This window comes from Vespula vulgaris, chromosome 4 (assembly GCF_905475345.1).
Source record: "Vespula vulgaris chromosome 4, iyVesVulg1.1, whole genome shotgun sequence".
NCBI classification, from domain to species: Eukaryota; Metazoa; Arthropoda; class Insecta; order Hymenoptera; family Vespidae; genus Vespula; species Vespula vulgaris.
This window is the reverse complement of record NC_066589.1, coordinates 5069898-5094472: the sequence shown is the minus strand read 5'-3', so window position 1 is coordinate 5094472 and position 24575 is coordinate 5069898. Positions and strand designations below refer to the sequence as shown.

At 32.7% G+C, this 24575-nt stretch overlaps 1 protein-coding gene and 7 non-coding genes across 11 annotated transcripts in view; 3 read left to right on the top strand and 5 right to left on the bottom strand.

Moving 5' to 3' along the window:
- LOC127063248 (mannosyl-oligosaccharide alpha-1,2-mannosidase IA-like) overlaps positions 1-24575 on the bottom strand; it is a 205951-nt gene that overhangs the window by 74562 nt on the left and 106814 nt on the right. The window contains exon 4 of one of the 4 annotated variants that reach the window (XM_050992744.1): positions 19608-19698. The exons of the other annotated variants lie outside the window; for them this stretch is intronic. Coding sequence (XP_050848701.1) covers positions 19687-19698 — 12 coding nt within the window. The 3' untranslated portion in view covers positions 19608-19686. Of the gene's footprint in view, positions 1-19607; positions 19699-24575 lie in introns of those variants that run through there. 4 annotated transcript variants of the gene reach the window in all.
- Trnar-acg (transfer RNA arginine (anticodon ACG)) lies at positions 16173-16245 on the bottom strand. Its single transcript has one exon. It is a non-coding gene; the product is annotated as a tRNA-Arg (tRNA).
- On the top strand, positions 17566-17637 carry Trnae-uuc (transfer RNA glutamic acid (anticodon UUC)). Its single transcript has one exon. It is a non-coding gene; the product is annotated as a tRNA-Glu (tRNA).
- Trnae-uuc (transfer RNA glutamic acid (anticodon UUC)) lies at positions 17897-17968 on the top strand. The gene has a single exon. It is a non-coding gene; the product is annotated as a tRNA-Glu (tRNA).
- On the top strand, positions 18215-18286 carry Trnae-uuc (transfer RNA glutamic acid (anticodon UUC)). The gene has a single exon. It is a non-coding gene; the product is annotated as a tRNA-Glu (tRNA).
- Trnai-aau (transfer RNA isoleucine (anticodon AAU)) lies at positions 18566-18639 on the bottom strand. Its single transcript has one exon. It is a non-coding gene; the product is annotated as a tRNA-Ile (tRNA).
- Trnai-aau (transfer RNA isoleucine (anticodon AAU)) lies at positions 19180-19253 on the bottom strand. The gene has a single exon. It is a non-coding gene; the product is annotated as a tRNA-Ile (tRNA).
- Trnai-aau (transfer RNA isoleucine (anticodon AAU)) lies at positions 19426-19499 on the bottom strand. The gene has a single exon. It is a non-coding gene; the product is annotated as a tRNA-Ile (tRNA).

Here is a 24575-nt window from a genome sequence, read left to right as displayed (position 1 = left end):
GGAATATAAAATTTCGAGAGAGATATCAAAATGAAAATTTTGCGTCTATTTAAAGAAAGGAAAAAGAAAAAAAATCGAATTTCGACAGATCCCAAAATAATAATAATAATGATTATTATAATGATTATGATAATGATGATGATGATGATAATGATGTTCATTTATGTTATTATTGTTATTGTTATTATAGTTAAAAAAAAAACAGGGAAAAAGAAAAATTACTTTAATACTTTCTCTTTCTTTAGTATTAAAATTATCAACACAAAAGATTTCGAAATTCAAAAGGATGCTACGATAGCGAGGAAGAGAAAAAGAGAGAAGGAAAGAGAGAAGGAAAGAGAAAAAGAGAAAAAGAAGAAAACGAGAATTCTCATGGAAGTAGAATAAAAAAAAGAAAAACGCGTGAGTCCATCGGTGAACGGATCAAACGGTAGAATATTTTTTCGATTTAGGTCGTCGCTATGTGTGCGCGTAAGGTACTCTATTCCTCCTTTCACCGTCGACAATAGGAAAGGCCAATAAAGTCGAAATTCATAGAATTCTTCGATGATGGCGTCCGACATCCTCTCCGAGCTTTTGTTCGTTCGTCGAAATAGCCGTTGTGTGAGAGGACAAAATGAAAGATTTCTTTCTAGATAATTTAACGGTAATCGTATCTATTAAATATATATATATATATGTGTGTGTGTGTGCCGTTTATTTTGAAAGTGGCTTAAGTCTATTCTTTTAAACTGCAAATAAAATAAAATAAAATAAAATAAAATCACATAGAATTGTAAGTACTATAAACGTTAACTTCATTTTTTTTTTTTTTAATATATAGGTCACTTTCAAAATAAACGGCACACACACACACACACACAATATATATATATATCAGGTTGTTTCAAAAATCCACTTTTAAAAGATACAAAGATCTGTCAGAGTCAATTTCAAACGAACTAATTATTATTTAACAAATTTTCTTATGAGATAGAATATTCGTTATTTTTATTTCTTCTCTTTTTCTTCATTTTTTCCTTTTCTCCTTTTCTTTTTTTAGAGACACCTTGCACAGAATTCTAAAAGTTCGGATAAGAGAAGAAGATATTAAACGTTGTCGTCGTGTTCGATCGCATTTCGGATTGCGAAGTATGTATTCCGCGAACGATTGAAGCCAGATATACATTCGGATTCTGACTATATCGCGAGGAAAGACCAGAGGAGGAGAAAGAGGAGAAGGAGGAAGGGAGGAGAAAGCAAAAGCAAAATATATATATATACATTATATATATTATACCCTCTCTCCCTCAGCTTTTAATCCGATTAAGTAGAAAAAGTTCGATACTCGGTGGCGATGATGCTCAGATATAAGCTCTAATCCCTTTTTCGGCATACGACTGCACGGATTTGCTGGTTGCTTTCCCAACGATATCGTAACTATTTCCACCATGGTATACACCATAAAAGACGATCATTGCTATGATCTTGAATGGTGGTTCGCTAGTTCGAGAAAATTTTTTCAAGTGGAACGATCGAAATATTAATAATAATCCTCGTTCTATATCACATTGTACTAAGCTTTATTATTATATTCATTATTATTCCAAAATTAATTAATAATTATTTCTTTTGAATTCTCTTTTTCTTTCTTAATTCGAAACACCCGATAATGCTATGACATAATCGAATATATTTTATTTTTCATTTTAATCTTTGATCGTTCATTTATCTTTCAAAGGATAAATCGTTGTTCATAATGAAATAAATGGATGTTTATCGATCGTTTGATTTTTCGTTTTAAATTTTCAATGATTTGTGCGTAATCATTGTTTAAGAAGAAAGGAAGACCAGGTGTTGAATCGACGAAGAGGACGTATAGTATTACATCGAAGGAATGATCCTAGCGGCTCGAACAAACGACCTTTACCGAACCGTGTAATTTTGTTACTTGGAGGACGAGGTTTCGCAAACATGAAGTTCTTCCTTTGCCGGAGTTGCATATCGATCCTGTCTGCTATCGAAACGTTAAGATAAGCTGTATGAGATTCTCGAAAAGTGAGAGGATAGTAAGTACAGTGGACTCTAACGATTCCACGATTTTCGATTTTCAACTTTCGTAAAAAATAATGTTGACTGATTATTCGTGATTTTTTTTTCTTTTTTTATTTGATCGATTTAAGCTAATCATGAAGGATTAAGTGTTACTTTAAGTACAATCAAGAGATATCAAAGATAAGATGGGAAAGGAAAAAAAGAAAGAAAGAAAAAAAAGCAAAAAAGAATTTTCAGCGAATAAAAATGATATCTATCCCTGTCGGACATAATCATTGAAGTTCACTGTACACGTTTTTACGTGCGAATGGTGAAAGTTCCCGCAGCTTTTTCCTGGAGAAGGACCACGAAAAATGCTCGGAGCGGTCAGCAGGTGCAATTAGATGCTGCAATAAGATAGCCATTAATAGCGACCGCGAGACGTCACGTAATTATAGTGATCGCATCACCGACCGAGGGAATCATAATACAGAACAGGAAGGCCCACTCGCTTGAGAAAAAATCTTTCCGAGAGTAAAAGTTTGACATAAATACTTCACATTGTTACAATCGATGGGAATCGATATCGTGCGATTACAAAAATAAAAAAAAATAAAAAGTATTGATCGATATAGCGATTCTCTCCCTTAACGAATTAAAATTGATAATCGAATTAAAATTTGACCGAATCTTAACTGTGATAAGATAAGACACTTTTGTCAACGTCGAAAGTTTGACATAATGACAATGACAAGATCTTAGAAATAAAAATTTTGTATCGTCTTCAATATCGACCTTGCAATTAAAATTAATTGGCATCAACTAAATACGGAATATATATATATATATATATACATATAAAAGAAAGAAAAGAAGAGAGAGGACGGTTCGTAAGAGATAAAAGTACGAGATAAAAATCATCTGACGAAGGACCAAGTCTATAATTTATCTTAGTCGTCGAGTAGTTTCACGGAGTGTCGCACTCTTCCTTCCGGTAACTCGAAAATGCAGAAGAGAAAACTACGTACTTCTTTCTCTCTCTCTCTTTCTCTCTTTCTCGATGTTTAAAAAGAACAAGAAAAAATGAAAGAAAGCAAAAAAAAGAAAAGAACAAAAAGGACAAATACGAAAAAAAGGGAGAGTTAGAGGAAGACAGAGAGAAATCTTTCATTCTATTCCTCTCAAAAAGAAAAAAAGAAAAAAGAAAAAAAAGGAAAGAAAAAAAGGGAAGAAAAGGAAAATAAAATTAAAAGAAAAGAAAAGAAAAGGCAGAAGGATAAAAGAAAAAAAAAACTGGTTACGCTGGCTCAGACACGGAAGCTGGAAAGCTCGCAGGACACGACGGTGTTTCATTACTTTTACCAACTCATTGTTCCTCGTGCGCGGAAAACGCGGCGCGTAACATAATTCATATCTAAACTCAAGTTTAATCCAGCTCTCGAGGCGGTCTACGGTGACCGGACAAAGTTACGAGTTCCCGTAGCGATACGAAACGAACTTGTCCTACGACGAGGATTACTCGCTTTGAAAGTCGAATAACTTCTCTCCTGCCGTGTCCTCTCATTACTTTCCGCCATTTCTTTTCTCTCTTTTTCTTTTTTTTTTTTATACTTCATTCGTTTCCTTTTTTTTTGTCTTTTTTGTTCTCTTTCGTTTTGTTTTTATTTCTGTTTTCCTTTTCTCAACCAGTTCGTCCGTCGACGAGTATTTCCCTGACACCCCATTTCCACCCTCACTTTGAAGTAATCCAAACAAAAGTCTAATTAGTGTCCGTGTGGATACTAGAAAAAATAATAAATATATATATATACTCTCATATTTCCGCAAAAATAAAGTGAAGAAAGAAAAAAAGAAAGAAAAAAGAAGAAGAAAAAGAGATGAGGAGGAGGAGGAAGAAGAAGAAGAAGAAGAAGAGAAAAAAGAAGAAGAAGAAGAAGAAGAAGAGGAGGAAGAAGAAAAATATTTCAACGAGAAATATTGCTTGGTCTTTTGGGTCGAATGAAAAAGGGAGAAAAAGGGGAAAAAAAGAAGAGAAAAAAAGATATAGAAAGAAAGAAGAAATAAGAGAAAAATAATAAAATCAAATCGAATAACGAGGCAAAAAAAAAGAAAGAAAAAAACAAAGAAAAAAAAGGAACGGAAACGACGAAACAAAATGATAAAAAATCTTGAGTATCATCGATTAGGATCATTTTCTCTATACTCAAGACCATATCAATGATTCGAGACGCTCGTCATCTTGAACAGACAACGATCGTGGGAGTATCTGCGTGAACGAGAGAAGGAAAGAGAGAAAAAGATAGAGAGAAAGAGAGAGAGAGAGAGAGAGAGAGAGAGAGAGAGAGATCTTCTAAACGCCGGACATCAAAGCTTGATAACGCAGAGTTAGACTAAATCGAGCGGAACACGTGCGAACGCTTTATCGCACTGATTCACCGCACCGCTAATGTCAGTGATCTTCGATAGGTTCGTGTGAAAATGATCGCGCGACGATCGATGCCGATGGATCGACGTACGTGCACGAGGAAGAGTACAACCTTAAATCGGACGGATGATCGCTTCGATAATCTCGAATAAAACCGTGCACGATTTACGTTATGTACCAACATGAACCATAGAACAATTTTCATCGATACGAATAATTCACGTTATTGTTCATTTTTTTGTTGTTATTGTATTTTTTATGTGTTTTTTTTTTTCTTCTTCTTTATATATATACACACATACATATACACATATATACGCGATTATTCTTCAAAATAAATTCAGTCAAAAATTTTTCCTCGCCAGATTTCTTTTTATTTCTTTTTTTTTTTATCTTTTTTTATTTTTTCAACATTAATTCCAAACGTTCCATTTCATTTCGTATTGGATATATCTATGTTTTTAAGTTCGAGTTTGAAATATCCTTCCTGATAAAAATCCTTTTAAATTAAACCCCGCGAAGCGAAAACTGTGTGTATGATCTAATTTATTCATAACGATTGAATTAGTTCAATCAATCTCTATAGATGGAACTTCGGGAAGAAATCTTTAATAGTTTATCATTACAGGTTAAACTTTATCGATCGCGTTAAAGTCCGAATTTTTGCGGACGAGGATGAGCGCACGCGCGTGAAAAAGAGAGAGAGGGAGAGAGAGAGAGAGAGAGAGAAAGAGATTCATTACGAGAGATTGATTATAATCAGGGAAGATCGATCATGAGTTCTACTGTCCTTCGTAAATCGAATGCCTGATATTTTATTTAGCAATACATTTTGTGTAAATAGGATCTACGGTATACCCCGTTGAAATTCCATGAAAATATAGCCAACGCTAATGTACTTTTAACGAGCACGAACTAAAGATCGGGACGTTCTCAGACTTATTTCCTTTCTTTTTTTTTTCCTTCCTTGAACATCTTTATTATTATCATTATTGTTATCAGTAAATGATCATTGAAAAATAACGATAGCCATTAAACATTTTTTATTTTCTATTTCTTTTTTTATTTACGATTAACACGAAGTTGTATTAATTTTTTTAATATCGTCGAAAACTGTATTAATATTTTTCTTGTCCTTCTCTGTGCGAGAAGAAAAGATTGAAATAATTATTATAATAAATAAAAGGAAATAGATAGGACAGGTATGGAAGTATTTTCTGTTGAAACGTTTCGTTCGCAGTAGGATTGAGATTCTTCTTCTTTTGAACAGCCGACGCATCTTTTGCTTCTTCTTCTTCTTCTTCTTCTTTTCCATACAGATCGTATCGATACTTGGAAGCAAAGACCGCAAGAATAAAGAGAAAGAAAGAAAGAAAGAGAGAGAGAGAGAAGCATAATTTGTTATCGTATGTACAGGATGATCAAAAAGTAACAATCTCTTTCCAATCTGTAAAACTTCGAAAGATTTTCTAACAAAGATTAAAAGATTTAAGATAAAAGAAAAAAGAAAGAAGTACTTTGAAGGAGCAAAAGATGTGCGGAAAGAATAGCTATTTTCGAGAACGGAATGTTCCTTCTCGAAGAGGAATGGACAAAGATAGAAAATCGATCGAACACTCAGGTCACGAGAAATTACCGTAGCGTGCACCTAGTTGAATATCAATGCACTCGGAAGTGTAGTATGAGCGAGAGAGAGAGAGAGAGAGAGAGAGAGAGAGAGAGAGAGAGAAACTTGTTCTTGCAATTGCAGTAATCTTTGGGTAATCGACTTTCCAATCGCATTCATAGATACCTACCTTCGTAGGAATCCAAAGAACATTTGAGATGACTATAATGTCCGCCAATATACTAATTCTCCTATAAATTCTATCGAATTATTTACTACGAAAAACCTCCCCTCCTTATCGCCAAGAAAGAAAGAAAAAAAGAAAGAAAGGAAGAAAGAAAAAAATCTAAAAAGGTCAAAAAAATATATTAAAGGATCTATTCGATCAAAAATCGATTTTTCGACTTAAGAAAAAAATGTATGATAATTAATCGTAGATATTAGCAGGAAGAAAGAAAATTAATCTATGTATTATGCAACGATCTTGAGCATTTAAGAAGAAGGAGAAAAAGAGGAAGAAGAATAGGAGTCGATCTTATCGTAACTTTTGAAAATATCATTTTGGTCATTTTGATCACTTGAGACTCTGATCTTTCACTTCTGGATACTATCATATTGTTGATAATGCCAATGTCAAATTGCGATATGTCTAGGTACTAACTATGTATTTCTGAGACACCGCAGACCGGGTTGTGTCATTAGAGGCATCGTTAGTAACAGCTGTGTTTTACATCGTTCCTTGATTTCTCGCCATCTTGGAAAAGTCTCTACCTCGTCCTCTTCGTCCTCTTCCTCTTCTTCCTCTTCTTCATCATCTTCTTCCTAAAATCTATCCCCACTACAGCATCACTCTGTCCCAGCGACGATCCCTCACCATCGTTGTCTCTTTCTCTTATCCCAGCCGATTCAAAATGAAGTGTATCGTTTGCTACGAGAAGATAGTTAAGAGAAAGAGAGAGAGAGAGAGAGAGAGAAGGGAGGAGAGTAAGAGGAAAAGGGAAGAATGGGATCTAAACGTTAACCGATAATGTACACACTATCGACTTGAATTTCCACACGGGACACTTTACTTTCCTTGACATATTGCTCTTTGGTTAAGGGTAAGGTAAGGATGCCTTTACGAAATACGAGAGAAAGAGAAAACGAAAAAAGAGAGAGAGAGGGAAAGAGAGATAGATAGAGAAGTCTCTACATCGCGGTTTCCGTTTTGAGTTGAAAGCAGGACGGTAGCGAGATGACATACGACCGCTCGTAAAACATTGTGAGAAAGCGCCTTAAGGTACGTAACTTGCCTCGAGAGGAATGGTCCTCGCGAGAAAGGAGATTCGAAGATGAGGCTAAAGGAAAGATTCTCCATCTACTGTATGCAGATATTTTCTCTCCTTTTCCTTATCTTTTGATGTATATATATATGTATATTTTTTTTTCTTTTTTCGTTGGTGGTAATAGCGATGATGGTTTTGTTTTTTGTTTTTTTTTGTTCCTCGATTTTTGTTTCGTAATGTTTTGTTTCCTGTCTTTATCGTCGTCGTCGTTGTTTCTTGCTTGCATTTTTCTTCTCTTTTTGTCTTTTATCATAACCTCACGTCCATCCTAGAGAAGATAATCCTTATCGATTTGGTACCACCTGCATTGTGATAAATACGTGATAAATTATCGAGGATTTAAATCTATTCGAAGGATTTCAATTTCTTTCGTTGAAACGTATTAAAATGTTTCGCCGATCGATATATGCATTTGAATTGTTTTTTATTATTAAAAAAAAAAATAATGATAATAAAAAGCGAAAGAAAAATAATAGTAATTAAGAAAAGAAGAGAGAAAAGAAATATGTAAAAAGAATTTGTCGGACTATTTAACAAGTAAGATTACGAGGAACGAAAAAGACAATTTAATAGCCGGTAATTCGAGTAAGATCGATCAATGATGATCCTACGTATCCACGTAGAGATCGTTTCGAGTTAGCTCGCGTGATTCGTGCTAGTAACAAGGGTAGCCATTCACGATAGATATTTTCTCTCATTTCGAGCGGCACGTGAAAGCCGTTAGTACTAATTCCAAAGGGAACGGTACGGCGCGGCAATGTTTCGAGAAAACAAAAGTGCCTGAAACTGCGATACCATTTTCTTTTTCTCGATTATACCATGAGGTCACGACATTTAAAGACGTTTATCGTTGCCTTACTCGTTGTGAAAGAAGAAGAGGAAGAAAAGAAAGGAAACAGTAAAGAAAGCAGGAAAAAAAAACATTTCGTTGCTCTTTAAACGATTGTGATATGTTTCTTTGCTAATCTCTAATCTTTGAGAAAAAGAAAAAAAAAGAAATGAAAAGAAAAAATATTATATGACGAAGTTAATAAGAGTGATAAGAAATAGTGAAACGTTTCGGGGAATAAATAGATAAAATGATATCTTTGGAACGATTTTAAATCTTCGCTCTTTTTCGTTTTTATGAATTTTTGAAGATTTTTTCTCGATGATCGTGCATTTTGAAAATCTTTTTTAACCTCTTAACTCGTGCTTGACGATTATATTCGTCGTTTTTTAATTTTTCTTAAACGAAATAGATACACATCATTTAACAGATTAAATCTTTTTTAAAACGTTCCTCTTATAACATTATTGATATATATTTGTATTATAATTATATTGTATATTGATTATCAAATTAATTATCTTTAGCTTTGATTAAATTTTTTTAGCTTTTGACTATACCTACTATATATGTATACAATGTGTGTGTATATATATATATACACGACATTATATATCGATATGAGAGAATTATTTAGTTTGTAATATTGTAATATTTTGATAAGAAAATATAAAATGGATTAACTTTAGCAGTCAACATTATCGACGTATACTATAGACATACATAGTAAACAACGCTAGTCGAGGCTTTCTCTCTCTCTCTCTCTCTCTCTCTCTCTTTCTCTCTCTACCTGTGCATAGAATGTATAAAAATTGCAAATTACTATGGTTGTCCCAAAGCCTCAGGGCATGAAGCCGGAGAATCTGGGAAAACCTACTTCGTTTTTATCACCTGACCCGAGATTTTAAGCTAAAGTTGATGCGGTAAACGACATTTTCGTTAGCAACGAAAATAGAGTTCATCTCGAGTGAATATCTAGAATTTCGTTTCTTATTTTTCCCAAAGGAATGCATAAGAATAAAAAAATAAATAATAAAATAAAATAAAATGAAACGAAAATAAAAATAAAACGGAAGGGAATAATTCGACACACGTGCGCTCTTTCTCACTCTTTTACTTTTCTTTTAGAGATATTACAAAAGTGAAAAAAGAAAAAACAGTTAAAGACGGTACAAAGGTAAATAAAAAATTAGTTCGACGAAAGAAAAGGATTCGAACGATTTGGTGTAAAATTTCGAATCGAAATGAGATGCTAGTTAATTCGTTCGATCGAAAGAGAATGGGAATTAGAAAATGGGAGAGAATAGTTGAAATTTGTTGGGTCCAAGAGAAGAGGTGGCTGAAAGCAGTAGGTAGAGCCACGCGAGAGGCATCAGAGGAAACGTTCGAGGTTGAAAGAGGATTTAATTCAATTTGAGAAGGAAGTTATCTGGATACTCGATAACGATTCTCGTATTTCGAAAGTAGCCGAGCCTTTATCTTACGCTCCTTTCGTCTGAACTACCAAACGCTTACCTCTACTATTACTTCTTCTTCTTCTTCTTCTTTTTCTTCTTTTTTTTTTTGCTATATATATATATATCTCTCTGTCTTTCTCTTTCTCTCTTTCTTTTTCGTAAGGTCGAAAGAGGATTCGACGAAATCGATAAAGTTTTCCCTCCCCCTTTTCTCTTTTCTTTTTTAGCTCTCACTACGAGCCGTCTCTACCGCGATTACCAACCTACCGAATGCGTGTGTATGTATGCGTACGTCTATGTGTGTGTATGTGTGTGTGTGGGAGTTTGTGAGTGTGTGAGAGAGAGGGAGAGAGAGAAAGAAAATTCTCTTCTTCAATTTTGTCAGGGATTCTAGACCGCCATGGTCTCGAACGTGGAGAGATTTAATCAACGTCTCTTTGCCTTCCTCTTCTACTTCTTCTTCTAGTTCTCTGTTACTACGATAAATCTCTTAATGACCGAGCCGACTCGAAAATTCGAATTTCCAGTTAGAAACCAGGAGGGGGGTTGATAGGGAAAGAGAAAGTGTGAGAGAGAGAGAGAGAGAGAGAGAGAGAGATGGAGAGATAGAGATAGAAGTGGAGAGAAGATGATCGTATCGACACCTGCGATGCCAATTTCCGGAAAATATCTTCTATCTCTCTTTCTTACTCTCTCTCTCTCTCTCTCTCTCTTTATATATATATATATATGAATATGTGTATGTGTGTGTATATGTGTGTATGTGTGTGTGTATATATATCTTTTCGTCCATCGATCCTCGTTTCCATTTGAATTCAGTATTTGGATAGCAAGATACCTATGTATCACATAGATACGAAGATTGATTGAAATTGACTGATAGCTAGTTCGATTATCAAATTAATATGACCGACTATACGATTATATTTGATTTATTATAAATATATAAAAAATATATATATATCAATGTCAGAATCATTTCGTAAAAATAAATTTAATAATAAATATACAGGGGTTGGTATAGGTATTTATTACTTAACTCAGACGTTACACGTCTGAAAATTTTCGTTTTAATGACACTCCCGTTTCCCTAGATTTTCTGGGAAGAAAATTTATGCACGATATCATGTATTATCGAGGGAACTGACCGTCCAACGAGAGAACCTGTCCAACGACGAGATACCGTCGGTGATTTTCGGATGGTAGAGCGACGTGAACGAGTACGACGACGAAAACGAGAGAAAAAGAGAGAGAGAGAGAGAGAGAAGCCTAGAGCAATGTTTACGAAGTATATAAAATCGCGGACACACCCGTGGCTATGCATAGTGATGCGAGAGTACCACCAAGTACCACGAAGTTACGACGTTACGTTCTCGTTTTACGGGAAAAATTTAACCCTAAATCACAGACTCCAAATTTTTCCCTTAGGGGAAACTCTTTCTCCTCGTCATCTCCTTTGTTGTCGTTCGATCTCGCTCTCGTTAACTCTTTCTTCCTTTCTTGTTTATTTTTCTTTTTGTCTTCTTCTTTTTTCTCTTCCCTTTCTTCATTCTCTTTCGATATTTTTTTTCCCTTTTTTTTGCTTTCCTTTTCTATCTCTCCTTTTCTTTTCTCTTTTTTTTTTGTTTCGTTTCTGCTCTGTTTCTGTTTTCACCCGATGCATAAACTATTCGTTACTTTTTAATGGATAAAAAAAAGAAGTGCGTTAGTTGAAAAGAAACGAGCTCCGATATTTGAGGAATTTGTAAAAAGGAGAGAAGGAAAGAGAGGAAGGAAGAAGGAAGAAGGAAAAATAAACTCGGAAAGGAAAATTCTACGTTTAAAAATTATTTTCCCCTTTTTTAATGCTCCAGAAGATGGTTTGAAGAAAGAAAGAAAGAAAGAAAAAAAGAAAAAGAAATAGGAATAAATGATAGAAAAAATGAAGTAGAGTAAAATAAAATAAAATAACATTAAAAAAAAAGAAAGAAAAAAAAGAAAAAAATAAAGAAGAAGATAGTTCGAAAGATATTTCCAGTTTTAATGTTTCCCTTTGAAACGTTTGAAAGTAGCTCCGATTTGTAAGAGGCTCTCTCTTTCTCTCTCTCTCTCTCTTCCTTACCAAAAGAAAAAGTTCCACAGTTGAAGAAAAAGCGAAACGAAGATATTCCTCTTCGGTTTCACGATCGAACTTCTCTCCCAACTATTTTTCCTCGACGAGTCCTTTCCTCGTCTACCGGTAAAAAGGATCCGTTCGTCCGTATACCCTTCTCTCCTCTCCTCTCCTCTCCTCTCCTCTTCTCTCCTCTCCTCTGCTCTCCTCACCATCTTCCGATATCGTAGCCAGCATGAAAAGTACTTTACCTCCAATTTACAACCTTTGAATCGCGTTTCCTTTTCTGAGACTTTCGCACTCGTAGCTACTTAGGCGACACTTGAAACTACTAAATCTCATTATCGAGACGACTCTCGTTGTCCTGAAAGAAAACGCGATAACAACGTTTGCGCAAACTATTTTAAGAGCTTCGGATAAAAAAAAAAGAAAAAGAAGAAGAAGAAAAGAAAGAAAGAAAACAAAAATAAAAACAAAGAATAAATAAATATGAGCGCAAATCGATAAATCGATGAGTATAAACGAATAAAACAAAGAAAAAACAATTAAGGATATTTTTAACGTTTTGCATCGTGATTTCGCGTCCAACATCATTTCGCATTCAAAACTTCAATTACAAAATTACGTTATATTACATTATATTATATTATAAAACAATTAATAATATTAATGAGACATTATAATATATTAATATTAATAAATATTTAATAATATAACAATTAATGATATTAATAACGTATATTACCCTTCGAATAATTAATTCACTCGATATCAAGTTAGAAATATCTAGCGTTAAACTGGTCGAAAGTACGATATCGATAAGGGAAGTTAGGTGGAGAACACAGGAGGAAAAGAGTTTAAATGGGAAAACCATTGCCGGAAGTAAACTCACGTAATTTAGATCTCGTAACGCCGACAAAGCACGCGGCAACGTTTACCTCGTCCCACGAGAACGTTCTTCGGTCTTTTTCATGTTGCCGAGCTTCGTTATCATTTCTTCTTTCTTTTTTTAACTCTCTCTCTCTCTCTCTCTCTCTTTCTCTCTTGAGAGAGAGAGAGAGAGAGAGAGAGAGAGAGAGACTTTTACAGCGAATTAGTTCCCTATATCTCTTTCTCTCTCTCTCTTTCTCGTTAGCAACATGCTGTGCTCGTGACCTCGAATAAAAAAAGAAAACAAAATCACGAAAAAGAGAAGAAAAACAAAAACAAAAAAAAAACAACTATGACGACGACGAAAACATATTTTTAAAAAAGTTATTTGATTTCGTTTCTTGTTTGTATTTTTCTTTCTTTTTTTCATTTTCTTTTCGTTTTTACTCGAATCGAATTTTGGATCGATCCAACAGGAAATAAAATATTTCGACGATCCTACTTAAATCCCTTTTCCATTAACAAGATAAATAGGATCAAAGACACTGTTTTACCAGACAGTTTCTTGGAATTAAGCCAAAATATACGAGAACGAGAGTAACGCCAACGCTAAAAGTAGATCCTTTTTCCCTTCTCGTCTCGCGACTTATAGTGTTTCTTGTTTTCGGCACCTTTAGAAACACCATTCCGTCCAGGATCATCCACATGTTCTCTCAAACGCATTCTCCTGAGAGCAAGCACATATCCTTAAATAGGTCCACCCTTTTCTCGTATAAAGACACACCTATGTATGTACTGGGTGACCCAGGTAAACTTTTAAAAGAAATTTTTCATGTTAATGTATATACTTCATTTTCTTTCATTTTATTTCTTTCTTTTCTTTCTATAGATGGTTTTAGTGCATAAAAACAATAAAAAAAAAAAAAAGAGAGATTTGATAAACATATATCCTGTTTGATTTCGTTTTCGAGTTAATCCAAACTTTCTATCGCAATAATTCTTTCGTTAGAATCACGTAGATCAAACAGAACAATAATAATGACAGAAATTCTTGAAACGTAACAAAATCGAACAAAGTTTCGAAGAAATTCGAGCAACATCTGGATATTTGATCGAAGATAATAATAAAACAGTCATTGATAAGACATCTGCAAACGTATTCAGATTTGAGAAGGTCGTATGAAACATCTCCCATGAAACTAAGTTAAGTACTTACTTACTTACTTACATAATTACTTAGCTATACTAGCGAACAAAGTATTTTTTCCGAAAATCAAATACAACTCTATAACTCAATAAAACAAAATCATATGTTAGTAGTTTAAAACTTCTCTTTCTTTTTTTATTCTCTTTTATTGTTCAGACGCGTAGCAGCCATAACTAAAATATTTCCCACTCGTTCTGATACACCCCTTATATATGTAGATGTATGTATGCAAATGCATACACATATATAGATTGTTATATACGTATACCTGCGTACATATGTATAGTATACTTGGTACGGTAATGAAACGGTCTCGGGGACCTTTCGCGTAGGAGGAGAAGCGAGTTTTATCATCCCGAAACTGGAGAAGGTTAGGCCAAGGTAAAAGAGACGAAGAAGACAAGCCGAAGGATGAGAAAAAAAATAGAAGAGCCACGATAACGGCATATTTACCCGTACATACATATATACATACATATATACATACATCAAAGAAGCAAAAGGGAAAGAGAACGTAATGGAATCCCTTTTTTAGAGTGCTTGCTTAATTTCTTTTTTCTTTCCTTTCCTTTTTTTTTCTTTTCCTTTTTGTTTTCGTTCCATCCCAACAAAAATTTTCAATTTCGACGAGGAAAGGTGATTTTTACAAACAAAACCGATCAAATTTATATACACGCGGAGTAAAACGTATTATTTATAAAGCACCCGTTATTTTGTTTTAAAAGGAAAATTCTTTAAAAAAAAAAAAGAAAGAAACATAAATAAATACAAAAATAAATGAACGAACGAACGAGCGAAATGAATGAAAAATAACTAAACGACGCTTATTTCTACTGATTAATTTTCTAAAAAGGAACACATTTTGCGGAAATATCTTTCTTTATCTTTCTCTTTCTCTCTCTCTCTCTCCCTTTCTCTGTCTGTCTGTCTGTCTTCCTTATTATAATTATTTTCTGGTATAGTGCAAAATCGCGTTGGTTCAACTTCCGTTTTAAGAAACGCCATTTTCTTCTTAAATAGACCGTGCGAATAATTAAGTTTCCGCATAGGAAAAAAAAAAAGAAAAAAGAAAAAAGAGCGAGATATCTCGTTAATAATACATGAAGCATCTCTCTCTGGTAATTTCGAGAGACTCAGCTTCTCCGTTAGCTTATACATTTCCTTAATGGTGGGAGCTGGTCTTTAAACATTTTCTTTTTCGTTTTTCCTTTTTTCAGTTTCCCTTTACCTTTTTTCTTTTTTCTTATTCTTTTTCTTTTTCTATCATGCATTTACAGTCAACTCGTGATAAGCTCGGGAAAAGCGAGACGATCCTATTCCGTCGAAAATACTACTCTTTCTACATTTTCCAAAGGTTTCCCAGGGCGACTATATTTTTCTTTAATTTTTAAAGAAGCAAGAAAACGAAGGGGTGAGCGTGTTAGACAAAGTCGAGTAATGCCAGCACATACAAACTTGTAAAAAGATCGATCTGTGGTACTCCTATGGTACAAAAAAACAAGTCGCTTTCCTTTCTCTTGACTGGAGATCAGAGAAGAAAAATTATGAGTGAAAGAAGTATTATTGAGGTCGCGTTAAGAAGATTGTAAGAATGTGTGTGTGTGTGTGTGTGTGTGTGTGTGTGTGTGTGTGTGTGTGTGTGTGTGTGTGTGTGTGTGTGTGTGTGTGTGTGTGTGTGTGATACGTAAGAAGGAAAAAGCTTTTATAATATAGGAAATAGATCTTTTCAATGTTGTAGAAAAAAAAAGAAAAAGAGTTAATGTAACTTCTAATCTAATCTTTTCATTCTTTCAATCTTCTTTGTTTCATGTCAGTCAAGCATTTTAGTAATATTTCAACACAAAATAGACAAACTATATAATTAAATAATATTTCAACGATATTACAAGCGTTTAAAAATTACACGGCTTGTAACGCATAAAATAATTCAATTTAATATTCGAATTGAATGAAAATTTGAGATCTTGATAATAAATAAATTATACTTTTTAATCAATCTTTCCGTACGGTAAAAATTCATTCATTTATTATTTCTATAACTTTCTAATTATTTAAACAATTTGTATAATTTTTATTTGATAGAAAAATTGATATCACATATAACACAACTAACTCTTTATTGTTAAATTAAACAAGCTTATTAAACTGATACAGTAGTAGCCGTATAACGGTGCACAGAGTTGCACTTGTAATTCATATTTTGTTCATATTTTCTAAAGTCGAATACGCTACAAGCGAAAGTTGGTGAACAACCTTAACGCGTAGCGATGAATGAAACACATATGAAAACTGGTTTTACATGTAATCAGACATTAAAATAATAAAAATATATAATTAATAATAATTTACGATCCTGCCAGGATTCGAACCTGGAATCTTCTGATCCGTAGTCAGACGCGTTATCCGTTGCGCCACAGGACCGTTGAGGTCACGCGTGAGATATACGATTTTATAAACCAACACTTTATTAATTATAGGAATATTAATTAAAAAAGAAAAGGAACGATTCAAAAATTATTATGTTAGAGTTACACCAATAAAAAATGTTTTTAGTAAGTATGAGAATTTATTCGAGTTATAATTAATTATTTTCAACAATGTCAATATTGCAACGCGTCAAAATCAAATTCGATTGTTGTTTAACCGTGATTTTAATATTATAAAACATTTTTAGAGGATGGATTGTCGTACTATTCGAAAAGACCGAATTTATTACACATACACACACACTTGTATATGTATATGTATGTATGCATATGAACATAATTTCCTCAACGCTTCAAAGTGTATAGAACATCGTTTGAAAATTCTGACATTTAGCAAAGTTATAAAAATATATAGAGATACGGATTACACAGACTGAATATATTATTAAAACTTCTATTATACTTTTCCCGAAACTATATTCCTCCGACTTTTCAGACACATAATCTCCATTACTAAATTTCGTTGAAATTTTTTGGAGAAAATATTCTACGTATAATATACGTATAATATTCTACAATATGGAGATTTTTTTCGATGTCTCGATTATTTAATTTTCTTTTACAAACATTTAAGACTGATTTATCCCTCTTTTCATTTTATTTATTTTTTTTTTTTTTTTAGTAAAAATATTTTTCCATTTTAAATCGTTGCCATTTCTATAATAATTGAATATCTTATAAAATTAAGTAAATTAATATTTTAAATATTATATTACTATCGATAAATCAACTAGAAATATTCAGTTAAGATACTTCAATCTTTTGCAATACTGGCGACCAACAATCGATGTTCCAGAATGTGAGTTACGTAAACGAACGAACAACTTCGCCATTTTTATAATATATCGACGTAAAAGAAAAAAAGAAAAAAAATTGATACATAAAGCTAAAAGTTACGTTTTTACATCATGAAAAAATTATCTCCGGAAAAAAATTCGGAAACTTATTTTTATACGCTCCAGGATAGTCTCCCCTTTCGTCTTCCCAACCTTAAGTAAAAAACATCGCAGAGCAAGTATCGATAAAAAGTTTATATCTAATATAATAAAATATAGTTATTAAAATAAAGTATTAATCAATCTCATCAATTTCTATATTTTTAAGACGCATTCAAAAATACTAATCATCTGTTACTTACGAATGAAAGAAACAGTTATTAATAAATAATGATAGTGTTTGTTATATAAATGCATAAATGTAAGACATACTACAGAAACTGCATTTATACAACTGCACATCAATTCTCCTTCATCAATCCGGTATGGTCTAGTGGCTAGGATACCTGGCTTTCACCCAGGAGGCTCGGGTTCGATTCCCGGTACCGGAATATGATTTTTTTTCATTTATTTCTTTTTTTTTATAATTTTATTTTATTTTATAACGTTCCTAGATATGTTCCGATATTCAAACGATCTACTTAATAAAAATATGATAATATTTCTATTCTAAATACCACTAACTTCATAATTCGTTATACGCAATATGAAATAAAAGCAGCGAATAATAAAAAATCATGTTTTAAAAAGGGTAATAATAAATGTTTGTAAGTCGGGAATATACCAAAATTTTGAGTACGCATCAACATATCCGGTATGGTCTAGTGGCTAGGATACCTGGCTTTCACCCAGGAGGCTCGGGTTCAATTCCCGGTACCGGAAAACATTTTTTTTCACTGTTCTTCTTTTTCCTTCCTAAGATTATTTCACTTCATTTTATATGTTCATTGATTTTAAACGATCTAAATACGTGAAAGATAATTATTTTTATTTTTGAAGCGATATTAATTATTTAATTCTTTATACAATCTGAAATAAATCCAGCAAGAAATAAAAATTATAAGATTAAATGAAGATGCAAGTATTCACATGGGGGATTTACAAAAATATCAGAACACGACTAACATCTCCGGTATGGTCTAGTGGCTAGGATACCTGGCTTTCACCCAGGAGGCTCGGGTTCGATTCCCGGTACCGGAAAATATATTTTTTACTTATTTTGTTATTATTTTATTATATTTTACAAAATATTCTAATGTAAGCTATCTATTCATGAATAATTGTATTTATATTTCAAACAATGTTGATTATATAATTCTCTGGAAATAAATCAACCAAAAAATAAAAATTATAACGTTTGTAGTAACTATAATATAAATATTTGGATGGAAAATTTAGAAAGATTACAAGTTTCCATTAATATATAAGTTTCATAAATTTTGTATTTTATGTAAACTGTAAAAAAAGGAAAAAAAGCATTGGCCCATGGGGGGATCGAACCCGCGACCTTCGCGTTATTAGCACGACGCTCTAACCAACTGAGCTAATAGGCCGACGTGGCATCGTATCTCACCAAACATCATATTTGAAAGGGTCTAATATTTTATTGATAAAATTATAAAATATTTAAATTTATTTTACGGGGTTCAGTATACTTGACTGTCAACGTTGATAAAAAAAAAAAAGAATGATTTCCGTTTAATATATCTTACAAAAAGCCAATAAAAATTATAACAACTGTAAAGCGAGATCAAGTGATGTCTACAATTCTATATCGTTAGCCAACCCGTTTATTGTTTCTTGGTCATTCTGTTATCATAAAGCTAAATATATATGAAAAAACGTGATCATTAAAATTTCGTGTAACAAAGCAACACACAAGACGTCATCGGAATTTGTAATTTAATCCTTTTAAAAAAAAAAAATGTTTTACCTAACACTAATATCGTGATCTTCACATTGATATAATTTTATTTATAATTTTTATTTAAAAACAAGAATTAAATATATATTTTAAATTTGTCGTGTTGAAAGGAAAAAAGAAGAAACAAAAAGAAATGTTTATTTCAGAGTATACTAAAGAAAAAAAATACTGGCCCATGGGGGGATCGAACCCGCGACCTTCGCGTTATTAGCACGACGCTCTAACCAACTGAGCTAATGGGCCAACTTGTGTACAATTTTCTTAGAACTGTAGATGTGCACTGCTAGTTTTGTTAATAAAAAATGAAAATTTTGTTTTATTTTTGTTTAAAATTAATTTAATGTCTATTTTCAGGTTGCTATAAAAAAAATAAAAAAATAAGAAATATAGTGCTAAGTAAAGGAAAAAAAAAGCTTGGCCCATGGGGGGATCGAACCCGCGACCTTCGCGTTATTAGCACGACGCTCTAACCAACTGAGCTAATAGGCCGATGCATTCACCGACTGATTATAACTCTTTCTAAGTGATAAGTGCAGACTTGCAATAGATGAATAATATCTAAAGTAAGTGTAAGTATCTTTTTTTTTTTTAAATAAATTGGATTACCTTCATCACAGAAAATGTTGCAGTTAGTGATTCTTGCGACATACCAATTTTCAAGGAATAACAAGTCACTTCATTGACTTACCTGCAACAAATAACAATTGCTAACTCTTTTTTTTGGAAAAATAATTATTTGTTAAAAAAAGAAAAAAGAATGTGTATATATATAAATACTCTTATATTGTAAGTATAAACACTGTGTTACGATAAAAAAAATAAATATTTCAAAGGATAGCTTAAAACAAGTCTACCTTTTAAACATTTTTTATTTTGTCGAAAAAATTAAAAAAAAAATTAAATATTCATGAAAATACTGAAAACGTAAGCAAATATTAGCTATGAACACTTAACCTCCTTTGATCTATAAAATCTAGTATATAATAATATTACTATAATATATAATATAAATTACAACGATATTATATTTCTCGTCGTAACGACTTAACAATTGTCTGTCTTGTTCTTTTTCTTGAAAAATAATTATTTGTAAAGAAGAAGCAAAAAAAAAAGAAAGAAAAAGAAGTTGAAAAAAGAAGAAAGAAAGAAAAAATAAATAAACAACTGTCTTCAACATCTATCATCGAGCCACAGAGACTATTCAAGCTGCCATTACATAAAACGAATTCTCATCTACCACAAGGGTCAATCCAAGATAAGAAAGAGGAGAGAGACTCGGTGGATTGAGTTACCACCCAAGTAGTAGTAGAATTCGTGGTTTCGAAGATAGTTCCATTGGCCTGGTCCTGTAGTCCTTCTCTCCTTTACCATTTCGCCGACGATCCTGATCGAAGGGACTTACAACAGGCGGTGCACAAATTGCGTCGACCGAATGTACGAACCACTAATTACATCGTTTCTCTTACCTCGTATTCTAGTCTGGCACAAACTGACTTATCCAGAAACCACACACTACCCTTTACCTGGATTAACTCATACTGACCAACAACGTTCATTTAGAAAACACATAAATTAATCGATAACAGAATATTGGTGGGATCTGTTCTTTTTCTTTTTCTTTATCTTTTTTCTGTTTTTTTCTTTTTCCATTTTTCATTATCAAATAAACATTAATTACTCTCTTTAATACGTGCATTAAACAGCTTACTTGTCTTCTTAATATTCCCTATCGGTATTAATATTTATCGTTAAATACACCATAAGATCGGAGGATTTTCATTCGTTCATTACAATGTTTTATTTAACTTAGGCACGAGACACACGCTACCGCAATAATAAAATTATTAATAAGCATGAAGAGGGTGGCACCTTCCTATCGAATGATCCTGAACGAACGAATTTAAGAGTTACCGCTATTACTTTTGCATTTCTTTGAGTTACGTCGTGGTAACACGCAAACAGAAAATCCTCTTTCGAGAATACACGATAATCTCTCTCTTTCTCTTTCTCTCTCTAGAGTCTTCCCGTACAGTGGCAGGAATGATCCAAGAAGGAGGATGCGAGCTGGTTCGCGCGAAACCGCCTTAATTCTGTTTCCAAGCCTGCGGCGATGATTCGAGATAATAAATCTTTCCTCAGTGGCACTTTGTAACATTGCTGTTCTTCGAGACTGCCCCTTCTCGTTTCATTCCTTCCTACTTACGCATCCTTCAATTTTCTATTTTTCTTCGACGCACGAAAAAATTTCGTTCGTCTCTCTTACAACGATAAATTATAATCATATTAAAAAATATCGATCTAAAATGCACGTTGATAAATTTCCTCAACGAAATGTTTTAAACTATATCCAAAACTATGTAAACTATATAAAACATATATATATATATTTTTTAGATCGTATCTACGTAAAAATTCAAAGATAATAAGATTTATAAAGATTAAGAGATATACAACATTTCTACCAATATTTGATCAATACTTTTATTAATTAATGACAAGTATTTTGTTATTATGAATGGTCATTGTATATTCAATATTTCTGGTCGAATATAAATAATTAATATTTGCGTATATTTTATATTACATATCGATATATTATTACAAATATTGATTAAATGTTTAAAATGTTCAATTTCAAAATGTTCAAGCTTATAAATAAAAATGTCGATAAAATCATTCCCATTATTCCAAAACGTTCTAATAAATCAAAAAAAAAAGAGAGAGAGAGAGAAGAAAAATAAATAAATAAATAAATAAGAAACGGAAATCAATTGATTTAAATCGATTAACAAATAACATTCAGTGCCAGTTGGGGTCTCTGATAAAACGAATAACAGAGTCGAACCGTATACACGTACATACATACGTAAGTTCCTAATTACCAACTGCCGTCCATTACCCTTACAATGCACTGTAATTGCGTTGAACGTAATTCGTGAGGTCCGCACTTAAAGACAGTCTCCGAGAGAAATTTATCACTTGAAATCATCGCCAAAGGGCCTTGCGAAATTAAAGAGAATTCACGAACTCTCTCACGAGACACGTACCTCACAAACAAAGACGCACGTATTAATAAATTGATACTCAATACGTATTGATATATAAACGATATTCAGTGGTAGTGCAACAAGCTAAATGCAAAATATTTGTTCGCAATTTTATATACTTGCATCGTGATGTTATTCGAAAAAAAAAAGAAAGAAACGAAAAAGAAAAAAAAGTATAATTATTTAGATACTTACTTACGTGACTCTGACCCTTTTGAATTTTTCTCGTTCTTCGTCATTTTCTCTCTTTTTTTTTTTCTTTCTTTATATTATACTTTTTTTCTTTTTGTTCGGTTTAATTTAACAAGCATTTAAAGTGGTTAAATCCAACGTAGATAGCTTGTTAGCAAACCGGGATGAGACACAGACGCTAACAGATTACGAGTAGTTTTAAGAAGAAAACGATGACGTCTTGAAAGGAAGGAGGAGTTAGACCCCTTTCGAACGATTCTTATGGTTGCAATTATGCGGTATAATTATCTCCGTAAGTCTAGCCAACCTTTTTCTCGATACGAAAGTGGTTACTGGCACGACCGTGTAAAGGCACTACTTTCGTTATTATCTACCACGTGGAATGTTCGCATCCGGACGCATCCACGAACGTAATGCAACTACGTTGAGATGATTACAGTGATTCAATGTGCTTACGGACGCAAAACAGACCCTTAGAAATGTTTTACGGTAATCTAAGAAGGAATAGAAAAATACGTGGGAATTATAAAGTCGTACATTGTTAAAAAGCTAAATAAGTATAATAATTATGCGATCAAATGTTAATTTTAGAGAGATAAATAGAGATAAAGAGAAGTTAACGAAGTATGAGTTAACAAGATTTTAAAATGATACTTCGTTTAAGAAGTCTTAGACAAATAAACGAGTATAATAAATTCAATTAAGCAAAAAGAAGAAAAAGCAGGAAACGGAAAGACTAAACAGACGTAAAAAAAAAAAGAAAAAAAAGAAAAGAAAAATAACTTTACGTATACCTTCTGCTTCATAATTTATAATAATGCACAACTATTTGAACGAATATTTGTTAAATTTCTTTAACAATTAATTTCAATGTAATCGAAGATAAGATCGATTTATTATTCTCAGAACGATTCGATTGGTGATATAACGTGTTACGTCATAGACGTATTTGGCCTGTTAATTAATTGCACGAAATTTATCGCGAAGCAGCATCCGGTTATGTTGGGGCTGATTCACTGATGGTAGGGATGAGAAAGAAGTGTCTGAGTGGTGGTCATGGTGGTAGTGGTAATAATGGTGGTTGTGATGATGGAGGGGAGGTAGGAGATACCTCAAACCCCAGCTATGATCACAGCTATTTGATATGCCGCGACACTCAAAACTCGTACATCACACTTAATCGTTGAATATGGAACAGACAGAGCCGACAGTGGCATCCGGCATGCATATTTAAACTGCAATTGTACCCCGTTAACTATTGTCGGCACGCATACTCCCAGAAATTTGCTATTAAACTCCTTGGAAGCTCATTTTTTTCATATATCTCAAGCACTCCAAAAGGAGAGGAGAGAGAGAGAGAGAGAGAGAGAGAGAGAGAGAGAGAGACTGTTGTTCTATCTCTACAAAAATTATGTCTTCCGCTAATGAACTTTATTTCACTGATTAAGCCAGTGACCCCATTTGCCTACCTCGCGATTTCAAAGTACACGAACTCTAGTGTTATCAGACTTTGGATAATGTAATAGTTAATTTTATTATTCCACTGTAAATATTTTTCTACCTATTCGTTTATTTATCTCGATATATATATGTGTCTGTGCGTGTGTAAAATCTGTATATATAAAAAGTTATAAATTTAATTATTTTTTTCTTCTTTTTTTATATTCTTTTTATATATATATATATATATATTTTTTTTTTGTAAGAGTTAGGAAGAAACTTGGTAATTATATAAAAGTAGGTTCGATATTGATGATTTTTAAATATTTTATAGATATCGACATTTCGAACAATTGCTTTCTATTTTGGAAATATTCCTGAAAATATTGTGACCATTAGGATTATCTACGGATATGCAGAATTATATTATACATACACGTGATACGTGTTCATATGTCTTCATGTTTCAACACGTAAACGCAGGAAGAATAAAAAAAAAAAAAAAGAAAGAAAAACAAATACAACTTAGCTCAGCTGCATTTAAAAGCATTGAGTAAATCGACCCAAACTAAATTTAAAATGACAATTAAACGAGCTCGTGTTTGATTACAATTAATTTATTATAAGTTAGGATTTGATTTCAATCGATTTCGGTCGCGTCTGTATTGCCTCTCTCATCTTTCTTTCTGTTTAACTCTTGATGAAGGAGTTTAAAAGTAAAAAATTAAAAAAAGAAGATCGAGTTAACCATAGTATTGTTATATCGAATAAATAAGAACCTCGATCATTTATCACGATACAGTTGTTTTCTTTTCTTTTTTTGTTTTTGTTTTTATTTTCATAACAAATTTCTATGCAAATCCTTATTTTATATTCTTTCTCTCGT